Below are 17,461 nucleotides of genomic sequence, written 5' to 3'. Positions count from 1 at the left end.
ACGACATTGTAGCTGTGCATTAAAGAGGCTCCGCTGGTGGAATAGATCAACTTTAAAAACAGATGTTTGGAGAACTGGAAATTATTTTCTATGCCAAAAAAAAAGATATATTTTTTACATTTATAGTACTGTAAAATATGCTGAGTCTTGCATGATCAATCAGCATATATGTGCTAAATGAAGATCATTTAAATACACCACAAAATTAATACAGGTTTATAACAACATGAGGGCGCATAAATTATAACAGAATTTTCATTTTTGGGTGAACTATACTTTAAGCCATAAAGGCTGCTTACTTTTCCTGTCTTGTCTTTTTAAATAGTCAACAGACTTCCTTTATCAAAAGCCAACAAAAACCTACATAGGTTACATTCAGGATGACATAGCATGTGGTATGCTTTACAGTACTGTGCACAAGTAAAAAAAGAAATGTAACATGTTTATTTATATCTTTAACTTTAGTAGGGCCTTAGGAAAATCAATAAAGACGCTACATTTATTAGCATTAACTAAAATAAAGATTTTCAGTTCGCACTAATATGAAAATCCTCTCATATTTTACTCAACTCTAATACCATCCTGATTTACTTTACTTGATTTACTTTATATTAAAGAGGACATGAAAAAAGTCAGATTTTTATGATATGTTTAAGTGCTATAATTGGGTCCCCAGTGCTTCTATTAACCTAGAAAATGTGATCAACCCAGTAACTTAGTTTTGATAAACCATTTTCTGCAAGCATGTAAAAAATAGATCATTGACATTTGGCTCCCCTTGTGATGTCAGAAATGGATAATACCACCCCTTAATCTGCACTATCCAACCACACCACTGTCATTTAGTGCAGAGATCAGCTCATTTGCATGTTAAAGGACACACCCAAAAACTGCAAATTTTTGCTGACACCTACAAAGTTTCAATTTTACAATGTTATAATAAATTATCTGTATGATATTTTGAGCCTAAACTTCACATACGCGCTCTGGGGACATTAAATATTTATTTGACATTATAAAATTGTCTTGTGAAATTCCCTTTTAAATAAATATTAAAATGCAGTGATGTTATCTTATATGTGTGTCAACACGGTGAAGCCCCAAAAAGCACATTCATTCATTATTAGTAATCCAAATGACTAGTGGTTAATATATATCTACTAAAATCCATGGAAACATAAAAATCAGTGTGGTACATAGGTGGAGTTTGGGGGGAGGCAAGGGGGCACTGCCCCCCAAACCAGAGCCAATTATGATTTGGTCAGAGAAATTAATGAAATAGAAATATAAGAATTAATATTTTATTTGTTTAGTCTTAATATTATAATAGGTAGACTGAGTAAATTAAGGTTAAATAGTTTAAATTCATTTATACCGAGCCCCTAAGGTGACATTGGAGTAAAAAAAATTTAGTTTAGTTTCATGTGCTCACGTGAAACTGTCATGTGCTCAGGCGAAAGTTTTGAGTGCGCGCATGAAAGTTTCACGTGAGCATGTGAAACTAAACTTTATTTAATTTTTGCTCCGTACATTTAAAGCATATTTTTTTTAAAAAGCACTCTTACTAAATCTCAAAGTATTGCGGTACCCTTGTTTGCCGGTAGTTGACTGGTTCTTTTGTGTCCCATTTTTGTCAATGACATTTAAATTTTTTTTGTGTGTGTGTTTAACTGAATAAAGAAGGCATGGGGGTGAGAAAGTGATGCATTTTCATATTTGGGTAAACTTTCTGGATATTATAGTGAATACAAAATCAGTTACTATTGTAAAGCCCTTTTTTGTGGTTGATGTTGTACTTTAATAGTTGTATATTGTGTGAACAGTTGTTTTAGAGATGTATTCTCTAAAACAAAATGTATTTGGAAACATTGCAGTTACTACGTACAAACAGATATTATGCGATATATGGCAGCTGTAATGTGTAAAAACAGATTTATTTGCAATACACCAAAATAGAATTAGACTTAATTAGACTGGGTTATTATTTTACACTATTTGATAAATGATGAATCTGTGCTACTTAAAGTGACACCATGTAATTTTTCAACCTTCATAATACATTTTCAAGACCCTTGTGATAGTACATCGACTTTAAATAGGTTGAATGACATGTCTACCATAGCCTGACGGGGTCTGTATCACTTTTACTCGTATTTTAAAACTTAGGGTTTGTGGTAGTAACCAGAGCACAAAAAAAAAACTACAAAATTCGACTGCTTTACGGCATACGTCACTTCCTCCACACAATTTGTTTTTAACGTGAATTTTGCTGGAGGCTACTTAAGGAGTGTAGAGAGCAGTTTTTAATATGTGACTCTGTGGCACAGTTTTTAGTGTCACGGACCTATGACACGGGCGACCCGGGTTCGATTCCCCTTTAAGGCAATTTTTTATATAAACTGTTGATTCATACATAAATGCGATGTTCTTTATAAATTACGGCGATTATATTGCATATAGTTCCCTGTATTCAGATGCTGTGTTCACGTATTTACCTTTCTTTTTACTGTGTCTATGATATTTACATTACAATCCAGGATGCTATAGCACTCAAACTTGCTCACAGTGTAAAACCAAACCCTATTCATTCACCAATCAGATCCGAGCGTTTCTCTCTTCTCTCTTCCTCATTTGCTGCGTTCCGCTGTCACTCGCGTGACGTATTACAAAGCGGCAGACCTAAACGCATCGGTTTACTTGGATTTGGAGCGATTTTCACACAAAAAAGAGGAATAACGAGCGCCATTGCGGAAAATCCTGGTGGCGAGGGAGAGAGAGAGGATGCAACAATATTTGTTTGGAAAAAGGCAAGGAAATACGTCTGGTCGTTTCTGAATTGGAAGGCTGCAGCCTCCGGAGGTCAAATATGCAGGCTTCACACGTCATCAAGCCTGGGTTATTAAGGTAAACTGAGCATTACATTCGCAAGTCATAAGCATACTGCAACAATTTACGATTAACTAAGTATAATAGTCAACTTTGTAATTGTTAATATTGTGAAATAAGACAGTCTTGATGACGTATTAGAAATACGACATCCGGAGGCTGCAACCTTCAGATTGAGAAATGGCTTCTGCCACGACGAGTTCCTCATCAGAAAGTTGTAACATGACTGCGTTTCTCCCTGTTGTCTCAAAATGTTGATCGTTTAGCATTTTAAATGTTTAGTTTTTAGTTTAGTTTTAAGGTTGGCCAGTTCCTTTCCTTTGCGACAGTGCTGCGGCGCTTGTGGGCTCTAGGGGCGCTAGAAGTGAAAAATACGTGTCTAGCACCCCCTAGTGGCCAAAAGTTTCATGGTGTCCCTTTAAAGTCGCAATGAAATTGAAATGAAAAACTATATATGTATTTTTAATAGTGTGGTATTATTAACAAATGACTTATCTGTGAGCTTCATTTTTTTTTGAAAATTCGTGTGTGCTCATAATCTTTAATCAAAAATGCAAATCTCCTCCCCTCCTCAAAACGATCTCTCTTCACTTCCGGTCAAAAGTATGGCAGGTGGGCGGGGTCCGGGAGAAGATCGCAGTGATTAGCAATTAGCAACACGACCCAACTTCAAACGATCCAATCAGATCTCGATGGACAAATTCAAATCCAGCCCTGCCTTATTTCATCTCAAAAGCCGTTTCATTCGGATATACGTCACCACGGGGAAAATAAGGCAATCGCTACTTCCGTTTCATGGCGACTTTAATCTGTGCTTTGGTGTATCCTGGAAATGTCTCTGAGCTCAGGAGCTGTCAAGTGTCTCTTTCGTGATTGGTCCTTTCTTGATAGTGTGCTTTTCTTGTAGATGTCACACTTTGGCACACTATGATCCATGCTCATCTCAGCTGGACTCTGATTGGCAGGCTGTACCTCAGGGGCGGGGTCACGTGTCAGCGCCAAGCAGATATCTCCCACCTTCAGCTGGTGGCACTGCAATCTGCAGGTTTGATTTGTGAGTTGAGGGTTGCAAGATGACCAGCCCCGCCCGCATACAAAAAAGGGCAACCCCTCATTCACCTCCAAAGACAACTGCTGAATGACAGAACGAAGTTACCAAAATATAAGTGTTTGATTCATATTTCTGCAATAAAGGCCCTCCCTGCATCCAAAATCACCCTCTTCCATACTACAGTATATACTAGTATGCATAAATCAGTATGAATAATACATTGTATGTTGTAAACCTTGTGCAATTTAATAGGCAAGTACTTATTATTTATGCGTGAGATACATACTACATTTATTTAGTACATACTGTCCCAGTATGCGATATAGACACAAGGCAAGTTTCTTACCAAATTTTTTGAAGCCACGAAAGGCTCTCAGGAATCTCTTGACTAGGTGTCATATGCATTGTTACAAAACATGCAGTCACAAGACACAAGAGAACCAATGATCAGCTTACGTACTAACGTTGAGCCATTGTGCCGACATTTTAGTTCTAGATGTGTTTACTCTATATGCTCAAAATGCAAACTAACAATTGTATAATTTCGCTTTTAAAGACATACCGAACTTAGTGATGGATGGGCTGCAATAAAATGGCTTCTATTTAAAATACCTCCAAACACAGCGCTCTGAATGGAAAACCTGTTAATTTGTTAAGTTCTATATTGATGATACTTCAAATTGTCTGCTGTCATTATCTGCATTTCCATTAGAGATTTGCGTAAAACTTTAGTGCTATTCTGCCCTACAAAGGCTAAGTGCAGTAACTACGCAAACACTGAAACTGAGAAAAATGCCCTTAAAGTTTTTTACACCAGCCAGTCAAACTTGTTAATGCAATTTTGGCACACATGTTTCTCTGAAATGGGACAAAATTGAACCAGAAGACTATGGGCCTTTTTACACCTGGTCACTTCATGTGTTTTCTCTGATCGGATAGCTATCTGATTTGTTAAAACTGTTCCATTTACACTTGGTCACATAAATGCGTCTTTGCAAAACGGATTTGAATCTGATATTTTACTCCCGCCCAAAATGCAAATACACTATTTATTACTCCGCCTTAAAAAACTTAAGATAAAGTTTATGCAACAGAAGGCAGCACTTACTGAATGTTGTACTGTATGTTGGGCAGGGGACGCGCGTCTCATTGCTCGGCATGAGCTGGAGCGCACAGTACAGTGCAGCAGGACAGCACGGTGATTTAACGTACAGGTCCATGATGGGAAAAGCATTCCAAAAACTCTCTCTTAAAGATTTATTTCTTTGTCATTTGAGTTTGTCATTAGACTCTTTTATTGGTTCTAGAAAGCTTTTTTGACCCGCTATCGTCCCTCTATAATGCAACGAGCGTGTCGTGTTTGTTTGTTTGCCTCTTTAACGGCTAACTTTCAGGTGACGTGCTTAAGTTTGGGAAGAGTTATCCACTGAACGATGTGGTTTCATCAACCAGATGTATTTACACTTGTCCAGTTTCGTCTGAAATGCGTCCCAGGCCTAGCCTAGAAATCTAGACGCACCCTAGCGGCCGCAAAATATATTTGCTGCCAGGGTTTAGTCTAGGCACTCACAATACACTTAACAGCTCCAAAAACCAAAATTTGGTCAGGCCAATCACATCGTGTGTAGCGTCTGTGGGGCGGGCTTAACACGATGACGACAGAGCTGCGACGGTTCCTACTTGAAAACTTCGTTCTTCGTTGCTCTGATTGGTCATAGCGCTATCCTATTGCGTGCAGAGGCATTTTGAGGGACAACCTTATATCCCGCCCCTTGCATTGAACCGTTTGTGTGAAGAGTTGCCAGACCTTACATCTTGATGTAGGTCTGGCTAACCAGGCTATCCCAGGCCACCTCCTGAAGTGGTTTGAGCGATCGGATTTAAATCCGTCTCGAAAACGTTTCGGAGGGCATTTACACCTGGTCTTTTAACGATCGGATAGCTATCCGATCAGAGAAAACGCATGAAGACCGCATCAAGGGTGCAAAGCGAGCGCTGATGTGCACACTTCGGAGCGTAAAAATGACAGATGGGACACCCTGGACTTGTAGACTAAGCGAGCATGCACAATTTAAGGCAACAAGACCAAAAGTCCACATGAAGTGTGCAATTTGGGACAGGGCCGATGTCGTATGCCCGCTTCAAAATCTAACCAGAAGCAGTAGGTCATCCAGGTACTTTTCGCGTACTGTTTTTGGAATACTATGAATTCGGACATAATACTTGACTCGCCTATTGTTTTTCGCCTACTTTGTGGCATGGTAGGGTAACCATACGTGCCAATCTTCCAGGACGCATCCCGTCCAGGATTTTGTGTTCGTCTTCCGGAAGTCGTATTTGTCGACCGCATACGTCATAGAGGATTATTATTATTATTACAGGAAAGCAACCGTTACATTTTAAGGTAAGAATGAAACTACGATTGTATATCTTGTGTTTTTAACTGAATGGCGTATGCGGTCAACAAATACGACTTCTGGAAATCCTGGACGGGATGCGTCCGGGAAGAATGGCACGTATGGTCACCCTATAGTATGGAAGTAGGCGGTTTCGGAAGCAGCAGTTGTATGTTGATGTCAGTTGCTTGTCGGTTGTTGTGACGCCACATAAAGTCAAACACACTTCTTCTGTCTTGTTCTGCAACCAAACATATCCAAACATACCAACCAAAAATATTGCTTTTTCGAATTGTAGCTGTGTGTTAAGGTGAAAGAAAATCAATGAAAACAACACTGGGCTAAACAAAACATTAAATTTAACTATTTGTTTAAAGTCTTATATTAACTTCAACATCCAACAAATCAAGACGATCGACTGTGTATGTGCTAACCTGTGAATGGTCCCGTTCAAGCTTCACGTGTAATAACAGTGCAGGTTTGTGTGAGGGCATGATCTTCAACACGGTGAGTCGTTCCAGTTTCAGCTCAGGATGAAGTTCAGCACACTGCTCCAAATCCTCCATCTGTAAATCCTCTACACGCTTTAGTCGACCGCTCTCAAGCTCCACCAGTGAACCCTCTACAAACCGATGGAGCACACACAGGACAGAAGATGATGGTTGTGTACTAGTGTTTGTTTGGTGATTATGGTGTTTGTCTGCATCTTCTCTCCAGTCCAGTAGGGGGAGCTCCTCTCTTGTTTGATTTTCATCATTCTTTTTTGATACAGGTGTGGCGGGACTAAAGTGGTTCAAATTGGGATTGTGCTGGTTGTTTTTCCTTGTATCTGTATATAGAAGAGAACCTAGAAGTGGGTTATTTTTCACACAATGCCTTGCGCTGTCTTTTTTGAAGCTGTGTAAAATACCCTGCTTCTGTGGTCTGTGATACCAATACTTGTCTCCTCTCGGTCTGTTATTGTTTTGCAAACCTGATTCGATTTTTTCACTTGAAACATCTCTTTGTAAAACATCCCTGACAGCTTTTTTGTAGTAATATGAAGCTAAAAACGGATTGATTTGTGAGTTATGCAGATTTCGATACCCATCTTCTACGTCTGAAGCTAAGTGACTCCAGTGATAAGTCCCCCTTCCAATACCATGCAGTGCATTTGGATCGCTCACAAGGAGTTTTGATGATGGTGTTATATATGTGCTGCTAGGATTAATTGAGGAGTAGATCTGATTCAGTCCTGTAGCGTAAGACATGTCCGGGTTTCTCAAAGAGGAAAAATCACATCTGTAAGGATAGAGAGGAAATCCATCGGTCACATCAGATGTGGATTCTCTGATATTTTTCGGTCTCCTGAACACAGAATCCTGATTCCAAAAAGGAGAAGGTGTTTTAAAAACAGGTGCTGATGATTGTTCATTGCAATTTGGAACAGAAAAGGAGCTTGTATTCGCCATGGTGACAATAGAGGTTGACGTTTTCTCTATAAAAAAGCTTTTTACACAATCTTCAAGGAAATTTGTGTAAAGATATTTTTTAAGAGTTTGTAAGAAAACATTTTTTATGTACTTTGGGGCGTCAACTGGTCTCCTAAATAAAGTTATGTTGGTAACACTGGTTTAGGATTCAAAGGAGACTCATGGCATCATGCTGACTGGGGATCTGTTGGGTGGCTCTTCACAAATTTCTGAAAAGGAAAAGAAAGCAAATTGGTCATAGGCATATTAGACATAGATCATGCTTATAGTGAAGTTCACCATAAGCAACATGATAAATGGTTAAAATAATCATTTTTAAAATTTAAATTATGTATAGTATTATGTTTACTTGTATGAGCTTTAAAGTTTTTTAACAGTATAAGGGCATAATTGTATCTTGGACTGTTGCGTTCTATATTAAATGCTATCCTACCAAATATTACCCACTTCATCTTGGTTAGTACCGCAATGTCACAAACTTTAGGTAGGGGAAATAATTACTCATCCTGTGAATAGGGTATTTCTTCATCATTTGTATGACAATGTATTCAGGTTTGGATGGTTAGCTGAAAGTTAGCCAACATCATTCAATAGTCTTATAAAGGCTTACATTTTAAATATAGATGGTTTGATTGGACCCACGCCCATTGCCATGGCTACGTGCCTGGCCCAAATTTATCTTTCTGTCTGTATTTGTTTATCGCTCTGGCTTGTGACTAAACTGACCTCTGGAACAAAAACCATGTCAAAAATAAAAGTATTTCGGTTCAAGACGGGGGAAGATGGTGAGCATGGATCACCGCTGTGCGAAGAGAGATTTGGCACCCAGGCAAGAACACAGGTAGCTAACATTGTATACATGAATTTTACACAGTAACGTTTGAACTGTGATTTGAACTAAGGTCATTTTTGTTATATATTTAGCTTGTTATCAGAAATGATCTACTTTGAGGGACTCAGAGTACGGGAAGTTTGGGGCACAATAGTAGTTTGTTTATGTTGGCTGTGTCCGAAAGCTTTAAAATGCTGCCTTCGGATTCAGAAGCAGCATTTCAACACATGAAGGCATCAAGGCACGTCCTAAACCAATGTTTGCTCTACTTCCTGTCTCCTGAGATACTTTCATCGTCTTGTCCCACAATTTAATGCATGGGCATGTGCGGGGAATGTGATGGGTCGAGACTGGTCGAGTTTGAAAAAATATAATGGCGACCAAGACAACGGCTGGAGCACAAATTTAGCGTAAATAAAGTTTTGTTTTCACTTTTTACACCTTTTGATTACACTTCTAGCGAAAAATTTATATTGTAGTTTTCAAATATGGGGTTAGTTATGATAAAGGCGCTCTCTGTTTATATCTCAAACAGAATTTTATTACGCTGCCCATGAAGGCTGTCTGAATGCGTTTCCTAGAGTTGCCTTCATGCCGCTGAAGTCATTGCTTCATGAGGGAGCCAGCAAGCCTTCAGACAAGTGAAAACTGGCTATGCTGGTATTAAGGCACGCTTCACTATAATGCTGCGTTTACACCAGTCGCGGTAGAGGCGTGAAGCGCAAGTGATTTCAATGTTAAGTCAATGTGAAGACGCGTTGACGCGCGTCTGAGGGTCTCGCGGCACCAATGAGGCATTTAGGGTGGCGCTGTATATGATTCTGCCTCATTCCCGCATCTATTTCATGCGAATTGAGCGCCTGGCGCAGTACGCGTGAATGGTGCTTTTTGTGCATTTTGCATTTGACGGCAATTTGCGGCTGACACCCAAGTTGAAAAATTTGAACTTTGGCGGATTTTTGTGCCACGTTAACCAATCAGGAGCCTGCTTGCTTCTGTGGCGGCAACCCAGCCCGGAGTCACTCATTCAACATGAAGGAACACTTGATATTGTCTGTGAGCAGTCACCCGGAGCTATACGACACAAGTTCTTATTTCTATAGAGACAGGAATAAAAAGGACCTCGCTTTGAAAAGTGTCAGTGAGGACATTCTGCAACCTGGTAAGTTGTAAATACACATTTCACTTTTGAGTCACGTAACGTTTATCGACCTGCGCCGTTTATTTTCCCCGCATAGACCAAATAAAAACCGGTAACTCTTTCGATAAATGCACAATCGGCAATCTTGCAAACAGACAACCGCATAGCACTTGCCCCTCCCACAAGAAACAGATTTCACCTCTGGCGTGCGTCAGATGCTTGCTTTTTCTGCGCGTCTACTTTGCTCTAGACGCGCGAATACATTCAAACTGTTTGACACCTCAAACGCGGTTGGTGTAAACGCAGCATAATGGTAGTTGCTCCTGAAACTTGCTCATAATTTGCATAAAGTTGAAGGTTTTCAACTTTGTGTAAACAAGCGACAGTGACTGTTGGCACCCCATCCAGTTCTCGCGTCGCCTGAAATCTTCAGCTCTCTATTAAAATGAACAGGATTGTGTTGCTGCATGTCGCTTGTAATATGAACGCGGCATAAGCAATCTAAGCTGATTGACAGTGTTAAAATCAAAGTTGTTTCAGTAATGTTGATAATTTAACAGTTTATTAACGTCCTTGTGGCTTTAAAGGTGCCATAGAATAAAAAAACCGTAGATAAATAATAAGAGTTCTGTGCATGATAATGACATTATGAGCTCAAACCATTTGTTTCCTCATTTTTATGTAAACCTTGCATGCAAAAAACTGCAGAAAAACAGGTCAATCTCAACATAACACAGACTGAGATGTACGCCCCAACATGTTTACTAATGTGAGCTACTGGCATGAGCCTCAGAGAGAACAGAGCAGAGCCAATCAGAGCAGACCTCAACATTATTATTCATAAGACTTTCAAATAGGGCAGAAATAGAGGGTTGTAAAAACATTTCTGGATATGTTTTGCACTTAAAAAAGTTACATAACTTCTATGTAAATATCAAAGAACAATTTAACAGATTTTTCAATGCATTCTTTGGCACCTTTAATATTCGATTTCTTTTAGAAATATGTGATGTATACTTTACAAGCATTTAACGGCTTAATGGTAATAGCTTGCACTCATCTTTAGACAACCTTTCTCGCTCCAGCTTTGAGTCTAAAAACTTCAGCCCCCTTGCGTAAGGCCGTTTCTATGGCAACAGATTTATCATAATAACAGTGTATGAGTTTGAATGTCAAAAAAGGGTCAACAATAAAATCATTACATCAAGTAGGAAAAGTTACAAAGACACACTGATCTAAAATTAAATGATTGCATATCTCTTGGACATTAGATTAGGTTTTACAGATTTTACATTAGATTTTAACCCTAATATTTTTATGGCTTATGAAACCATTAAGCGTTTTATTTAACGAACATACAAATATTTCTCTTTATGATCATTCACTGAAGAAAGTTTACAGCCATGCGGTGTGAAGTGATTTTACCCATTTGCATGCCCTCAAGGTCCCATGAATCGGGAAAAAAGTATTAACAGCTATGCATTTGGCAGAAAGAGATCAATTTGACCTCTTCTTAATGAATAATTATGTACCTATACTTTATCTCCCAGCACTTTAAGTCAATCTTTCATTGCACGATGGCTGATGAGTGTTTATGTGGAAAGTAAACAAATGTTATGTAACTAATGCTGAAAATAACTCGCAATTGCATAAAGACAAATACACAATAATCTAAAGCAGCAGAATTCACAGCTATTTCTAACCACAGTTATGTCTACAGATCCCATAAAATGCTAATTAATACATGCCAGTGTCCAGATACAAACATCGCATTTCTTAAACATGAGGTTCTGGCTAAAGGCTAAATATTACTAATGTAAATATATGCAAATTAATGATACAGGGTTTAATATAATAATGAAAGGGTTAAAAAGGGAATAAAATATAAAAGTCATGTAAAAGTCTGAACCACCTATGCCTTAATATGCAACATTGCAAAAAAGTAATACATTTAAATATTACAGTTTGTTTTTTGTTTTGCATTTTAAATAAAACTTTTGAAATTTTATTTATAAGTTACAAAACTCTATGTTTATATTCAGTATTTTGTTTTAGGATATTAAACAGTGGTCTTACCTTTAGTCACTTCGAGCTTTATGTAGCATCTGTTAAAGTGCATCTAGTTGTGATGCTGCTGACAGTCAGACAAACTCTTATCTTTCTTCTTCCTACTCGCTCTCAGTCTCTCCCACTCTCCTCTCAGTACTGTCTGACAACTTATGGTCTTAGTCTCTCTCTCTCTCTCTCTCTCTCTCTCTCTCTCTCTCTCTCTCTCTCTCTCTCTCTCTCTCTCTCTCTGTGCAATATCATAGCATATATGTGGGCAAAGCGTTGTTGACTATTGAAAGTGAAGAATGTAATTTAAATGTTTGCATGAAACCAAAAGAAACATTGTACATTTAGGTGATGCCTGCTCTTGCAAAACTCACCACCACAATATAGGATGTTCTGGATGGTTACCAGGGTGATGCTATATGGTTGCTAGGGTGGTAGCATGGCATTTTCTACACAGTTGCTAAGGTGTTTTCAGTATGAGGCACATTTCTGGTTGTGGTTTCTGGGCTATTCTTAGTGGTTAATTTAAGATATCATTTGTGTCTGTCTTAAGTTGAGTCAGTGATAATAGTGGTTGGACCAACTTTGCCATGTCATGATGCCTGAATGCATTTCCAAATGCACAATAGATCACAAGAAGTTTTTTTTTTACACCCTTTACATTATAGTTCTCTTACCATTGTTGGGCTAAATCATGAGCCAGATGTGTTAATATGGTCGAGTTAACCCTTCTGCACGTCTGCTCTTTATTTTGTTTGCACTTGAAACGTTAGTGATACGCTGCGGCCACAAGCCCACACACACACACACACAGTCGCAAAGATTCTCTGTTTGAGTCATATAAGAGCTGTATAACACCACACAGTGCACGCATGTAGATCTGGGATATAAAGAGCGCTATCTCTCTGTGTGTGTGTGACATTTACAGAGAACTAATGCTGATACAATCATGTTTTCCACACATCCCACACACTTGTACAGCTGTGGTACAAAACTGTGTTCAAACGGACCAAAGCTGCACATTTTCTGCTTTTTCTGAGGACATCTGAAGCTCGGTTTCAGTCATAAACCAGAAAACAACATTAACCTCATTCTGATTCTCACAGCTTTAGCTACAATATTGTCACCAGTGAATACAACCATTATTCAGTAGCCTATAAATGTAAAGATTCTTTACTTAACCGTTACATTTGTATTTTTTATTTGTTTTGCATTGCAGTCTTTTTTATATATAAGTGTGTGCATTTACTAACAGGTTGCAGTGGTATGTTTTAGACAGACTTTTAACATTTAGGTTTATGTGGGTGTTCAAGCGCTTACAAAGGGGCATTTTCTTACAGTAGTGTACCATCTTATATGCTATAAAGCATTACATTATTAAGTAATGCAGTCTTCAAATACAGTCGATATTTATGAGTCAGCATAAAGCATGCCATGTTTACTGTAATAAAAAAGAAAAATCTGACCAGGTTTTTACTAATGTTCCACTAGATGGCGCTTTATTAGTACTTTTTCAACTAAGCCCACCGTTAACCTATCTTTAAAATACATAATGTATCTTTGGTATATTAGATATAGCGATATATTTTATATTACATTATTATTTTATATATATATTTTTTATAGATATGTATTATATATTTTTATATGAATTTATTATATGATTTAATATATGATTTAATAGCCTATACATGTCCGTTTTTATATAGTTTTGATAGGTAAGTATTATACAAGTGTTTCAAGATAAATATCACTAATCATCATATTAGCCTATATATTAATACATACTATTAGACCTACGTAAAATGATCAAGCGATTAAAATGAAGCCAGATGATGAGAGTGGGCTAGAAGTATTTAAGCTGTTAAGATTTCGATGGCGTGGGTAAACATGAACTGTGACACTGATATATTCGTGATTTTTTTTACATTTCGAAACTCCAGAGCTGAGTTGATAGTACTGTATCTATGTCAGTAGGTGTCAGTACACAGTCAAAAAAGCATCATGTGTGTTCAACTTTATGCAGGGCTGTAAAAACCGACAAGCAGATGACATCAAAATACTAGGGGTGGGAATCGCTTGGACCCTCATGAATCGATTCAGAATCGATTCTTAGGGTCCCGATTCGATTCAGAATCGATTCTTGACGTACTAATTTGCATATCTGTGACGTCATTACGTCACATTTGCTCTCAAAGCCAGGTTAATGTTTGCGCTTTTGCTAGTAGTCTCTGAACTGTCATATACTGTACTTTAATGCAACTAAGGGATAAATAATGTCATTCTTATATACATATATGTCCTGTTTCTGTAAGACATTAAAACCAGTAAAAATAGTAATTAAACGTGACATATTAATTCTATATGTTAACCGGCATTAACTTCCACGAACGTTAAGCGTCTAATCATCATCATTATACACAGTGATTGGCAGTATTACTGTATTTATATAATGCAGCGCAACCAGCAACTGAATAGCAAACTATGTGCATATTTTACAGAACTATTCATGTTATATCTAAACAGTCAGCGGATGGTTTTGGGCAAGGATGTCCAATACGTAGATCGCAAAGGCAATCCCGGTAGATCACACATAAGTTAACTGCTGCTCCACCAGCGAAATTGTCATTATGGTCTTTTAGAGTAATTGTGAAACACGCAGGTCTTTTTTAAATGCTGCGCCTTCCTTCTCAACTGTGTTTTGCCAGGCCACTGCAGCTCAGTCGTCTTTAACTTCCAAAATTCACAAGGATGCGCATTCTTGCCTCACGCAGGAGCAGATGCACGCGCACTGTGTGTGTGAGCGAGCAAACGAGAGAGAGAGAGGCAGCGTAGCGCTGATTTGTATGCTTCTGATTCAGTTGTAATTTTCTAGTTTGTTTCACTAAACCGCATCTCCGCTATTTTAAGGAGTACTCGACATGTACTCAAAAAGAATAAAGTAATGGTGACAGCCCTAAATTTAGTGTAGAGATATATGCAGTATAATCCTAGAAGCATTTAAAGTGTTCTTTCTCTTCTGCTCTTGTAAGCTCCGCTATGCGCTTGTGCAGTGCGCGCTCTCTTAAGTTGTCCGTGTGAAGCACCGCTCCCCCAGTTGAGTTCCGCCTTTTGGTTCTGATAACGTCACGTTATTATTTTGTAAACTAACATTTAAGAATCGATTCTTGAAATTTGTGAATCGATTCAGAATCGGCCCACGTCCGAATCGCGATTCATCTAAGAATCGATTTTTTTCCCCACCCCTACAAAATACCGCGAGAGCAATCGAAAGGAGACTACTATGTATGATTTCTCGAATCGCTATCGCGGTACTTTGATGGCATTCGCTTGTTTCCTTCGGCAGTGCAAGTAACAAACGCCACTATTAGTGCAAATAAGAGTCATGACAATGCTCGAAAAAAAAAAATTAACAAAAGAACCTTTACATTACTTACAATTAATGAATGTATTTACAATACTATAGCAAACTGTATAGCATTTATTTAAAAGAAAAAATATAACACATTTGCCTCTATTTGTGGTTACCAGATACACTCCGTCTATGGATACAAGGTAGACACTTTTAGACTAATGTACACATTAACAATTTAGACAGAAAGAAAACTTTTTGTTTGTAAAACATTAGTGGAATTTGTCCAGCCTGCTTAAATGTCACATTAAATATCTAATCTGCGTGACTCAGGTGTTGTGTATGTGAATGTTAAAGGATATCTTGTGAAAACTGTTTAGATACCCTGTGAACTGAAACACACCCACAGGACCGGTCCTTTGTAAAAAAAAAAAAAAAAAAAGCTCAGGCTAACAAAGTAAGTTGTGAGAAAAACTTGGATATTTGAGGAAAAAACTTAGCTGTTGTTGAGCACATGTTCTAATTTTGGAGATTTTACGTGACCTTCCGCGTCCCGTTTTTTGACATCGGCGTTTATTTAACCATGCAGTGCCAGTGGTGATACAAAATGCTTGTTCGTTCGACTTCATATGGAGCCAAAAGAACCGACAGACTGATGACATCATAATCCCGCGAGAGCGATTAGATATAATACAGAGGAGACGGCTATCGCCATGCTCTCGCGGTACTTTGATGTCATCCGTCTGTCGATTCCAGCACTGCTGCCTGAGATCGAACGAGAGAAGCAGTGTGCTGATCACATCACTTAGCATCCAACCACCTTTGCCAGTACAATCTCGCGCTTCTGTTATCAGCCTGTAAGTGTGTTTTAATAACTTGTTAAAGTAGGCTATTTGATGTTGACTCAGCAAAACACGTAAGATTAACATGAATGGATAACGTTTTCTAACCTTAGTGCATGAGTAACAAGTAAATGTTAAGGTACCTGCTGTAGGCTATATTAATAAACAATTCATAAACTTACTGTATGTTGCCAACTTGCCAAGGCATGAAAATTATACATTTTTTTTTAGGAGATGGCTATCATTTTAAGTTAAAATTTTTAACAAATGGCTTGAACAATACACTGTATATATTCACACAAAGCCATAACGTTACCTGGAAGGCCACCCTTTGTCCCATGGTACACAAATTGTATAAGTTTCAAGAAACAATAGTCTTAAATATAAGTGACAGGGCATGATTTGCACCTCAAGTCTCATTGAGTGTTATGTGTACCAGGCCCGGCTCCAGATTGCGAAATTAACCATGGTTTTACTACAGTTAAAACAAAAAAAACCATGGTTACTGTAGTAAAACCATGGTAACCACAAAATTACCATGGTTTTGACAACCATGGTTAGTGTAGTAAAACCATAAATTTTTTACTACACTACAAACCAGTTTTGCTGATATTAATCAATACACCAAATAAACATGGTTACTACACTTTTACCACAATAAAACCATGGTTATTTTTGTAAGGGTGAGGTGCGCCAAGAAGTGATATTCCAGGTGGGTCGGTCAGGGGGGGGTCTATATGTCTATAGTTTCAGGGCTCAACGCAAATATTTTTTTATACTGGCCCGGTCGGGCCAGTGGTTCATGTATTTACTTGCCCTGCCAAAATTTTCACTGGCCCCGGTAAAAAAATGTCCGTGTCACATATTTAAAAATAATAATTCAAGTAAAATATAATTGTACACATATACAACAAACATGTTCCAACTAAAAAAGGTTCCCAACTTTTCTGCTTTACCTGTAAACTGACATTAAATTTTGCAAAATATTGCATTGTTTCGTTCGTCGTGTTTTACCCAAGTAAATGTCTGCTTCCCAGATGTTAAATAATATACATTGATGAAAATATATTTTAGTGACTGAGGGTGAAGCACTGGCCCGATCGGGCAAGTGACAATGCTTTTTACTGACCCGAACGTCTCTCACGCTTGCCCCGGGCAACCGGGCAGTCCTTTATGTTGAGCCCTGAGTTTTAATATTATATATTGAAGACAATTGTTAGGGTTGTTTTTATTGTTGTGTTTGTGTTTTATTCATTTTTAATAATATATATATATAAATGGTTAACATGTTTATTTTTACATTCTCTCTTTTTGCATTTGTAATATTGTTTTGACCCCTTAACAGATCTTGTATCAATTAAGTAACTTTAGATTTGATAAAAAGTGGCAGTTCTTTTAAAATAACTATTTACATCAACTAAAATAAACTTTTAC

General features: G+C 38.0%; 1 protein-coding gene across 3 annotated transcripts; it reads right to left on the bottom strand.

The window, feature by feature from the left end:
- Nucleotides 1-1,789: 1,789 nt before the first annotated feature.
- LOC135719239 (uncharacterized) lies at nt 1,790-11,981 on the bottom strand. Of its 3 annotated transcripts, XM_065241864.1 has the most exons (4): nt 11,855-11,981; nt 6,768-8,014; nt 3,690-4,020; nt 1,790-2,019 (listed from the first exon to the last, which is right to left on the bottom strand). In XM_065241864.1, exons 2-3 carry the CDS (start codon nt 7,782-7,784, stop codon nt 3,691-3,693), a joined length of 1,347 nt encoding a protein of 448 aa, XP_065097936.1. In that variant the 5' UTR covers nt 7,785-8,014; nt 11,855-11,981; the 3' UTR covers nt 1,790-2,019; nt 3,690. The 3 variants fall into 3 exon arrangements, with proteins under 3 accessions (XP_065097936.1, XP_065097937.1, XP_073667888.1); XM_065241865.2 differs by having other exon boundaries at nt 1,790-4,020; XM_073811787.1 differs by having other exon boundaries at nt 1,790-4,017.
- Nucleotides 11,982-17,461: the final 5,480 nt, after the last annotated feature.

This window comes from Paramisgurnus dabryanus, chromosome 14, assembly GCF_030506205.2.
Source record: "Paramisgurnus dabryanus chromosome 14, PD_genome_1.1, whole genome shotgun sequence".
Lineage (NCBI taxonomy): Eukaryota > Metazoa > Chordata > Actinopteri > Cypriniformes > Cobitidae > Paramisgurnus > Paramisgurnus dabryanus.
The sequence above is the reverse complement of the archived record's forward strand: the minus strand, read 5'-3'. Positions and strand labels throughout refer to the sequence as shown.

What these genes read in the sequence shown, in the direction of transcription:
- LOC135719239 (XM_065241865.2), bottom strand. Translation starts at nt 7,784, where the DNA reads ATGGCGAATACAAGCTCCTTTTCTGTTCCAAATTGCAATGAACAATCA. An exon ending in TTGAACGGGACCATTCACAG is followed by an intron (nt 4,021 to 6,767) that starts GTTAGCACATAC and finishes TCTGTCATTCAG; the next exon opens with CAGTTGTCTTTGGAGGTGAA.